This window comes from Macrosteles quadrilineatus, unplaced genomic scaffold, assembly GCF_028750875.1.
Source record: "Macrosteles quadrilineatus isolate MER2022 unplaced genomic scaffold, UCM_ALF_1.0 Scaffold_9__3_contigs__length_116548681, whole genome shotgun sequence".
NCBI classification, from domain to species: Eukaryota; Metazoa; Arthropoda; class Insecta; order Hemiptera; family Cicadellidae; genus Macrosteles; species Macrosteles quadrilineatus.
In genome coordinates this window covers 113,103,351-113,114,831 of record NW_026542602.1, presented here as the reverse complement: position 1 = coordinate 113,114,831, position 11,481 = coordinate 113,103,351, and the positions used below count along the sequence as shown (strand labels likewise).

Genomic DNA, 11,481 nt, shown 5'->3' with positions numbered 1-11,481 from the left:
CAAATTACTTTAAACTTGTTTATAAATGGCAGAAACCGTAAATAGCAAATAATTTTACATGTTTTTAGAAAATTTGTATAATAAACTATAAATAATTTATTTATTCTAATTATAATCACCATTTCACGAAACTAAATGTTTTACAAGAACACATTGATTGTTCTAGTTAATAACCAGATTATGATTAGATTTCTTTATCCTAATGGTTTTAATGATCATTCAAACTATAGAAGATTAAATGAAAATAGTTATGAAATGCATTTGGAGTACAGCTTATACCCGCGAGGTATTAAAAAAATACAATTGGTAAAATAGTTTATTATTTTTAAACTATTGAACAAACTGTCATACAGTTATGGTTTGTTGGTTCAAACTAGTTCAAGAAATACATTTTTAACATTTTTAACCACGAATGAATATTTAACAACCCGCCAAGGTGTGTTTTGTTAAACTTTAGAATTGTTTACTTTGTCTGAGTGCAACTACAAGTAGTTTATGTTGTATAACGCTCTTACAGAAGAATGTAACTGTTTAGCTAGTTAAGTTCTGATTTAACTATTTCGCTGTCATCATGGCTAATGAAGGTTTTTTCGTTAGTTATATTTTCCATTTTCTCAACAGTTTTCATATCCATTTAGTTTAAATATCACTTTGGTTTATAGTTACTGTAGTTATGTCATGAAACGGCTATTTTAAATTTGCTTACCTGCACATTCAAGGCAAGTTTAAGTGGCATTTTTAACCCTTTTTCAATGTTAAAATAGTAACCAAAATAATAAATGTTTTCTGTAATCTATATTCTCAATCGATAAATTGTAACTAGTTGAAGTAAGGCAATTGATTTCTAACGACTAATGATTTCTAACTAATTTATCTGTTTCATATCTTAGCTCGTTGTGATGCCGTGATTAATAGATTCTTGAACACTTGGGGATAATTCAATTAGTGTTTGTACATATAAAGGGATCAAATAAACTGTATTATCAAAGGCACATCCTACGCATATCTTGATCGTAAATAAATAAAGGCCAAAATTTATGCTTTAACCATAATTGGTTCGGAGTTCAGTATTTTGCTTTGTTACACTTTTCCTCTATCTTTGTTCCGTGACTTTTCCTCTACAAATAAATAAAACAATCAAAAACTAAGGATTTTTATTCGTTTTTCATAAATAGTATAATTTAATGAGGTAATTATTTCACGGCTTTAACTGGCTTTATGAAGTTTGCTCTAAACAAAATGCACTTAAAGAAGTGTGCACATCTTTAGATTCTACGTCATGGTGCATCAAACCAGTTAGTTTATTTTAAGATATGCTGAAACGAATGGTAACTCGTGTTACAGTTAGTTAATGTTTCGACAAGAATCATCTGCTTCAATCTTCTACATTAGGGTTAAACATAAAAAAATAAATAACAAAAAAATACACCTTTATTTAAAAAAAAAACATCTCAGTAAAAGAATGCTTCATAGGGTCACTCAGGTTAAACTTGATGACATTTCTTAAATTGTAATTTTATTTAGTCTCTTCAGCAATTTATATAGCAGAAAATGACATTGAAGTATCTATCAACCAAGACATGACATCTATCATTAGATCCTGTTTTTGATATATGGACATTTTAGTACGCTTAATTTAACTAAATGATAGAGCATTATATTTGTAAATCGTATTGTTAAACTAAATACTATGTGTCAAAGACCACAGATAATTTTATCAGATATTGTGGGAATCATATTAAAAATGCTGTTTAGAAAAATAAAACAATTAAACTTGGCAATGGAACTGCCACCTATCTCGTGTGTCTCTTGTGCTAATCAGGCAACTTCTATTCACAATGTCACCTCTTAAATTTCCCCTGAGAAACCAATAGCTACTGCCTCAAACCTATTTACGTCCAGGATTAAAAGATCGCTAGCATTCAGATAAAAGATTTACTGGCAGTTTTTCAAGCAACTTGGCTATATAAGCCCTTGGAAAATTATGGTAACAATATTGTTAATGTGAAAAATACAGAAATAAACTTAATGTAATGAATTAGTTGTGCTACCTCTTTGTATATTACAGTACCTGCTCTGGAGGTGATGGCATGCAAGATGTTTTTTTTTTAAACGAACCCAAACTGTGTAGGAACAATGTAAGCTCACGTGCTGGCAGTTCTGCCCCTTTTACATTTTTTCCAATCAGCTGATTTGCATTATAACATTTTTGTCTACAATACTTACAGTCGGGACCACATAAGTTTGCAGTTGAGGGAGGAGCCTATTTACCATATGGTTTTGAATGAACCAATGAGAATGGAGCGGTGTTGCCAAATCTAATAATACCAGCTGATTTGAAAATATTGCTTTGTATATTTTAATTCGTGTTGTCAATGGGCGATATGGCAACGTCGCACTAGCCTTGTCTCGTGATTGGCTGCCACCAACTGCAAACTTACGTGGTCCCGACTTTAGTTTTATTGTTAGCTTAACGTGAGTAAGACAAAACATGGGGTTTTCATAAGCCTAAGCACTAGGTATTTTAGAAGAATACATTAAAAGTATGGTTCCAAATTAAAGCCGAAACATATTTATTTTGTATGTGAGAGTCCAGCATTTCATAAATAAACCATAGGTTGTACAAACCACAAATATAAACTATAAATGTTAATCATGCAATTCTTTTTTGTACTAGTATTTGCATTATTAATCTTAAAAATAGGTAGCGTGTTATAGAAAAAAATGCTATTTCTTATTCACAATACATTCCCATTAACACTAAACCGTCAGCAGTGCACCAATGCATATAAGCATGACTGGGACGGTGGCGTCGTCCCGTAATCCAACTACTTGGAGGTGACGAATTGTGGATATTTATATGCATGAACTGTGGATGTGATACTCCCTGGTGTGGATTAACGTTCGCTCTAGGGGGTACTACAACTATCCGCAGTATTATCCTGATAATTATACCAAATCGTTAATTACAAGGAAAAAATGTGGTTCAGATTCCACTACAAACTGAGTTGCCATTGACTGTATGGGCTATTAATAACATCTGTGGCTAAGGAAATATGTTGACCTTAGTCACTAACAAGACTACAATATCGTACCGCTCGTCCTACACTGATCTCCCTTCATACTTTTAACACCCACTGTACATTCGTATGGTCACCATTTCAGATTAAAGTATTAAAGTAAGTAGAAGTAATAAAGTGAATAAACTAGGGCGGTCAACATGTGATATTTTAACTGTAGCCTAAACGGTGACTGCCAAAACTTTAAATTTTGGTTACGTTAAAAACACAACATTTATAATTTACTTGTGCAAAATAACAATGCATTTACTTTTTGATGAAAAAGTACAAACAATATTGCCATCTTAATTAATAAAGTTTAATGTTATCACCACAATTCACTCTCAACAGATCCAGTTGGTAATCAATCTCCCGCTTTTAAGGGGAGATGTACGCCGCCTATACCCGCAATGTTAAACATATACATGTATGTGACCCATTATCTCAAAAAGTGTAAGACATATGAAACTGAAATTTTTTTCCTAGTATATATATATTATACTAAAGACACCCTAGCATTTTTATTCGATTTCTTATATCCGTTGGTATTTTTTGAATTTTTTTTTAAATAAAAAAAAAGTTGACTTTTAATTTTATTAAAATATTTTCTATATTTTTTTGTTTTTGAGCTAGAAGCCTAAAACAGGTAGGGAGTGTGCATTTAGACCTGCTAAGTATATGGTAAAATTTTGAAATAATTTGACTTACTTCTTCCTGAGATAATGGGACTTTAATGCTAAAAAAGTGAATTTTTGAGAAATCGCAAAAAACGCAGAAAATAATAATTAACTTACATTTTAAAACATTCCAGCTGCATAATCCTGCTCCTTTTCTTTGTCAGCATCCCAGAGCTTCTTCCTAATCATCCTGGTTCTTTTCCTGGCTTGCTTTGTCTTCTCATCACATGAAATTTCTGATTTCATCATCCGGTATCGGTCGATGTCACTAAGAAATCTCGCACAATTTCTTCCAACTTTGACCCCAAGCTCTTTCAAAACCTCTAATCGTCCCCTGTTTCCTTCATTAAAAGTAATAACAGAGTCAAATGTGCCAAATCTCAGAGTTTGTCTTCCAACAAAATTATTTTTGGGAATCCTGGACCACACAACAGAGTTAAAACTTTCGTTGATGTTTTGTGTTCGGCCATGCAGACATTTCTCTAACAACTCAGTTTTCGCCAGATCCTCGAATATAGGTTTTATTTGGTCGATTATAACCTTGTCTAGTGAGTTATTGTGCTTGTATGTTTTATTTTCTTTTATAGCTTGTTTGTACTTGCACCATGCTTCGTCGCAATGTTGATGTTGTGGGGTGTCGTCTGTGGAAGCTTTATGGAAGAGGATTCCCAAAACGTCGCTTTTCATTTTTTCCAAATTATTTTTGTTGCGCCTAATAGCTAAGCCATAATAATTTTGTAAAGAGTCTATGACACTGTCTGTGAGCCTACCTTTTTTCCCCCCTATCTTCAGTCCATCACTCAACTTTTGTCCTTTCAAGTCTCTTCGCAACTTTCGAAGACGCCCACCCATTCGTTTCTGAACGTGGCCTACACATTCTAATTTTTCAATATTAAAAGTAGGCCCATATGGTTGGGATTCAACAACAGTGGAAAACCCCTTACAGTCTCCGTCCCCTAGGTAGTATTTGTACCTGACATTTCTTGTGGCCACAGAACGCGAAAATACACTCTTGGCTCCGGCAACCTCCATCGAACCACTACTGCCTTCAAAGTTCTTCTCACAAAAGTGGTGGCCTTTTTTTTGTTTATTTGATTTAGATGTACTGCATGTGTGACAATATTTTGTAAGGATTTCCACATCGAGGATTTTACTCGTGTCGAAACTTGAAACTGATACTATACCATTGAGCGAAGCAAAACCTCGCCGTTGCCATGTACCATCGATGCCTACACTGATATCTCTGGTAGTGGTACCATCATCACTAACATTCTTTTCTACGGCTTCTTCTATGGCCTTGATCATTGAATTGTGAGCAACAGTTCTCACAGATTCTACCATAAGACTGTTGTACCTTTCAAACCTAATTGGAGGTTTAGGCAAGTCGAGTAAAGCAAAAAGAGGCCTACTTGAAACCGAACCCTTACCTATTGCCCTCAACCCATAAACACACTTTAAGTTTACATCAAAAAAATTGTCTGTTTTGTGTGATGTCCAAAAAGGAAAAGAGTGAAAACATTTCTTACATTCAACTACTAGTTTACAAGCTAGTCCTTGTCGTGAACTTTCCTCTTCTGTCAAAGTTAGCGAGCTCTCAGATTTACATTGCTTACAAGCAGTGGCACATAACAAAGCCTGAGATAAGATGTTAATACTTAGTATTATATTGTTGTTACTAACACTAAAACTATCAAATGTATCTGGCACTGTCCCAATCTTTTTCGATGAAGCAGATGGAGGAGTAGGCCTACTTTCAATGCTAGGCACAGAATCATTTAGTCTTTGATTTTCAGGATCCAAACTTTGACTGTTTTCAGTTACAGGCGTAGGCCTATTTCCTTCATTTTGCACACAACTATTTACCTTTGCATACTGGTTACCTCGAAAGCTTCTTTTCTTCCACAACTTTTTAGTTTTTGTCATTTTGTAACATCACTTTTACACTCAGCACAAAACATAACCTTTGCTATAAAATTTGTAAACAATGCTGAACCTCAACACAAACATAAACATATGGATCAGACGACAATACAGACTAAGAGAAAAACAAACCAGGAGCCAGGTTAGCCAACACAACTTATCAAAATCAATAAAATTAGCTAAGATAAACAGGAGCATAATGTATGAAAGTAAGTTGTGTTTGGTTGCTAAGTAGCCGTGTGGAAATTTTTTCAAAATTTATTTTTTATATTTTATTAACTCAAAATAGGCATGTATTACATACCATTGCAATCAGAATAAAATAAACTATACAAATATTAAATAAAAAATTTTTTTTTTTTTTTTTTATTTTCGGGCGTACTTCTCCCCTCCATTTTTGAACATCAAAACGTGACATCATAATGACTGCCACACACGAAATGAGTTTTAAGCTAACAATGATTGCAATCCTCAGACTTCTCAGAAAACATCTCGTTGGTCTACTATTTACATTAATGGATGAATTGTTATTTTCAGGGAAAATGCTGCATAAATACTTGAAATGTTGCTTTCCCTCAAATGGTTGTTTCCAGGCAATTAATGTCATTACTGGAATTACATACTACTAATGTAATTCCAGAATACTAAAAATCCAGTTTCAAGCAAGACAAATAAAAAAAAAGTTTAAATTATACGATTTTTTTTCTCCTATATATTTTTTACTTCCCATTTAAATTAATCTTTTCGCAACTCGAGTCTACGCACAGGCCCTGCCTATGTAGACTTTTTCCTTTCTTATAGAATGTATTTTTTTACACTTTTATTCACTTATTTCTACAGTTCTAATTTTTGTTTTGTTATCTAGTTAGTAATGTTTTGCTGTATCATATTTAAGTAAAGAAAAACAAATACAATGTACTCATCTGTAAATAATTAATGGGAAATAAAATATTATTTCATTCATTCATTCAGTATTATAACTGTATATTACGACAACTTTCATAAATTAATAATGATTTAGCATAAACAGGATTTGAGTATAAATGTGCTTAGGAACATTTTTATTTCAGTATGAAAATACGATGTACATAGACTAGGGTGTAGACGTAGTATAGAGGCGTAGATTTGCTATCGATGTTATTAAATACTGTTAAAACCACTTCATGATTATTTAAAATGAAATTCTAATAGAATGTTAACCCATAATGTGACCCCATAATAGATGGGGTCCAATGACCTTGAACTTTTGGATGTTTGGTATCTTATCTTACTAATATTATAAATGTGAAAGTTTGCGTGTTTGTTTGTTTGTGTGTTTGAAGTTCAATCACACAATAGCCACTGGACGGATTGGGCTGAAATTTGGCACAATGATAGCTTACACTCCCGATTAACATATAGGCATATTCTTATCTCAAAAATCATTTCGGGCTCCGCCCCAGTGGCTCTGTAGTTCCCCATGTTAATCTTATGAGTATTCATATGTAAAGAGAATAAGAGAATTTAAAAAAGGTTTGTTCTATGATATGCAAAAGCCTTAAAAAGTTATAAGATTTACCAACAGGGTGCAGTACTATTTCTTTTGCATTTATAAAACTGTGATACGCAATGAGAACTGTCAAAAAAGGATTGATTACAGTTATGTTTCTGTTTTTAATTTCATGAATAATTTGTGATATTTTGAGAATTTATAATAATTTTCTTTTAGTGGTAGAACATTATGGCTATGGTAGATGTGTAATACTATAGTATACCTTAAATTTAGAGAAGCAAATGTTATCAAACTGTGTCCTTCCCCATTGCAATCAGAAAGCTTATGAGCATAACTGCAATAAACATTTTATACTTATATGCCAACCCCGTACGAAGGACGAGTACTCTGCTAGTATTTAAATTATAACTGCAATGTACAAGCTTCACATAAAGATGTATTGTGTTTTACAAAACAAAGTGACGTTTTTACCAAGTAAGCCATTCAAGCTGTCCAGTTCAATTTGTCGTGACAATGCTTCAGGTCTGGAGTAGTGAATGTTTGTTCTGGAAATCTGGTTTGCAGCTTTTGCTGGTAATTCGTTGGATGTTTATGAACAACTTTATGGCTTTATTGTTATCATGTGTATTATAATATCATGCGTAAATATAAAAGAATTTAAAATAAGTGTTTTAAGCTGTGCTCAGATAGTAAAATTAACTAATTTTCTTACTTTTATAAACATTCCAAACATTTAAGCCCGGTACACAAACAATTGGAATCATTGGATCATACACAGGTTTAATATGTTTTGTTTTAATATTATAGCATTATTATGTCTGTTTATCCACTTTTTTACTGTTTTACATTTAATATTAAAGTATTAATTACCATAAGTAAGGTAATAATAATTCCATTAGGAAAAAACTAAGTATGAATGTGTTAAATTAACTAAACAAATCCTAAAAATTAAAATTTAAAATAATTGAGGATGGTGTAAAAATAGTGTTTATGATGACATTGCTTATTTTATTTCTTTAGTATAACAATCAATACCACCGGAGTTATACAGTAATAAATTAGTAATGTCCATTTTCATAGCTTTAGTACCTCAATAAGGATATGTATTTATTCTACTATAAGTATACGATGTGTAATACCGCCATATAGCTACTCGCAAGCATTGCAACATAAAATTACGGCTCCGCGAGGATTCAAGGCTTACGTAATTGTTAAATATGGTAGAATGAGTTATCTTGAACACCTCAGATGAACAATCTGCCGTTGAGTGTACAGGGTTATATTTCATGCTGTTTATATTTAATGGTAAAAAAGGGCAAAAAGACAGAAAATAAACGATAAGATGAACTTTCCTTATAGTTTTACATTTACTTTGAATGAATAAGAACGGGCTTTATGAAGAGTATACTTATAAAACAGGAAGTCATAGCAATTTATTACAAAAACCAAGTTGAAGCTATTTATGTAATACCTGTCTAGTCTACCTCTTCGAATCTAAAGTAAATACTTAATTTTATTTCCTCATGAAGTATAGTGAAGGGTGACATATAGTGTAGTACTTACTACAGATATATTTTTGTGATTGACGAGCAAAACTGTTTAATATCATTGACGGGCTGTACTGTGTATCATTATACCGATACATTCCACTAGCAATAAAATTAGCTTACAGTAACTATAATTTACATGATGTAAATTAAATAATTCATAGTAAGGCTAATAATGGGGAAGACTTTTGATCCTCCAAGTGAAGTTTGAAAAACTATTATCATAATTAATAATCGCAGGTGTCCCTTATTGCTGTAATTACGGTTCAAAGTTATTACAACCTTTGTGATGTTCCCCAAAAACATGATAGTTACCAACAACCGTAATTTCTTTTTGTCAACGTGACAACAATCATTAGTTTTTGTAAACATGATGACTCCAATGTTAAGAAGAAAATAGTCGCATTACCACAACGATTTTGATCGCATAAATGCAGATATTTACAACAATTTTAAATATCCAAATGTGTTTAGGAGACATAAAATTAAATAAAACGATCAAAATTTAAATTTATCATAATATGTATGTAAACTTCAGCGTTTGGTTATACATAATTCATATTGTAAAACAGCCTAGAGCTATCTAAGTTTAGAATTCCTGCCTCGTTCTTGAGGTAGAACCCTCGGATAAACCCACTCTTGTTACTTTCTATGTGTTATTTTTTTAACTTATACGAAAGTTATACAAGGTTAAGTATTGTATTTTTGTGAACAAACATGTCAAAGTATTTAATAAAACAATTTTTTTACTTATATACATTTCTTTGTGGCAACAAATTGCACTACCTGTATTTTAAATCACAGTTCATCGAATTGATTGATTAACTGTATGAATTGTTTATAAATACACAACTTTTTTGTGGTTTACTACCATATTGATGAAAAGGTACCTATTATAAAACAATGTTATTGTTTACGAAAATTCATAAATGCCAGTGGTTAACACATTAGTACATGTTAATGTTATAGAAATAGTGAATTAGTGATATGGACGGTAAATATTTCGTTTTAAGAGTAATACTTATGCTGAGTATTTTAAGAAACTCTAAAAAACCATTCTTTGATAATCCAACCGTGAAAAATCACGTGCTACTACACTTTGTCTTCAACCGGAAATTATCTCAATCCTTGTTTCAAAGAAATTTAACAAGGATACTCCAAAATAAACATCAAGCCAAGCACAGGAACACGAAAGCTTTTGTTTGTCCTCCCTTCTATAATAACTGATACAGTTTGAACATTACCAATGTATTTTAACTTGGAGAATATTTTAAAACTGAAGTGAAACTTAAAAAAAGAAATAGACAGTTGTGTAGACAGAAGGTTGTTTATAAGCACTTTTGATGGACCATAATGTTTGTCAACAGTAAAGGTGTTTGTAGTTCAGCAACCAGAGACAAAGCCTCTGAGGTGTTTGTAGATGTTAACTTAACGTCAACTGTACGTAATCCTATTAGCAGCGGCAGTCCTCATAAGTGTTTATTCAAATAACAAACCTTTTTTTTTACATAAAAAAAAAACCTATTCCTACTGTCCAAGAGGATATAATTTGTCTAAATTTGAAATCAAATATAATTTACTTGAAAAACAGGTGGTAATGGTATCTAAATGGAAAAGAAACACTTCTGATAATGTGATGGCATCTAAGTTAAACATATTTATAATTATAGTAGGCCTAGTGAAGAAGATTAAGGAAAGTAATAGATCACGAACATGTTTTTATACTTTAAACACGTAAACACACAAGTGTGACATGTACTGGTATGTCTTTAAGTAGATTAATCCAACGACTAGTGTAAAGAGCTCCACATAGTAATAGTCACGAACTGTAGTCGCAAGACTCAAATGACAACCTGAACTACGTGACTCTATCTCAGCCTAGGTCTACACAACGCTACACCGACTTAGACTGTATATTGTTGTAATTGTGTCAATTTTATTATATTGTGTTGGTATTGTAGTAAATAATATATTATGATTTCCCCTGGTTATTACACATATACATTAACCAATAGTCTAGATAAAACTTATGCCCATCATAGCCTTTCAATGGACAGTCTTATTTCCCCATTTTTGTCATCCAAACGATAGTTTTTATTGTATCTGTGTGCATGTGCGTGCATTATTTATTATTTACCAACCTTAAATTGAAGTGACAAGAATACATCTAGTAGGTACCGGCTTGATAATGACTTCAATGTTGAGTAAAAACTAGTCGCAACACCTCACCAATGCAGATCGCATGAATGCAAGTATAAAAAAAATTTTATTTATGATCAGGAGGCTGAATGTAAATAAAATGATGATTAAATAGATATTATAAAAATAGTGTAAAATTCAGCTTTTACTTATAAACAATTCAAAACGTTAGATAGCCTAGAGCTAGCCAAGTTTAGAATGATCAATCCCTCGTTCAGGAGATAGAATGCAAGATAAACCCACTCTTGATGTTGTTATGTGTTATTTTTTAAATTTTTACGAAAGCAATACATGGATATTATGTTGAAGTAAAATATTTTCGTTGGTGAGTATCTCAAAATATTTCCCATTTACAAATAAATACCTAAACGTTTAAGTATTTAATTGATAAATGAAGAAACTTACACGTAAAATAAGTTTAAGCTAAAAGTGTTAAAACTACTACTAAAATATTTTTTTAATGTGTACTTTTTGGTCAGGCTATGCTTAGCCCTGAGGCTCAGCGTGCTAGGTAAATAAAGACACCTTGAGCTGGATTAACTATTGATTAAAAGCCAAACATGGAGATATTACTGTTAATTACTAGT

At 32.0% G+C, this 11,481-nt stretch overlaps 1 protein-coding gene across 1 annotated transcript; it reads right to left on the bottom strand.

Moving 5' to 3' along the window:
* Nucleotides 1–3,856: 3,856 nt before the first annotated feature.
* On the bottom strand, nucleotides 3,857–5,077 carry LOC129003739 (uncharacterized). The gene has a single exon (XM_054432035.1). The coding sequence runs from the start codon at nucleotides 5,075–5,077 to the stop codon at nucleotides 3,857–3,859; it is 1,221 nt and encodes a 406-aa protein (XP_054288010.1).
* Nucleotides 5,078–11,481: the final 6,404 nt, after the last annotated feature.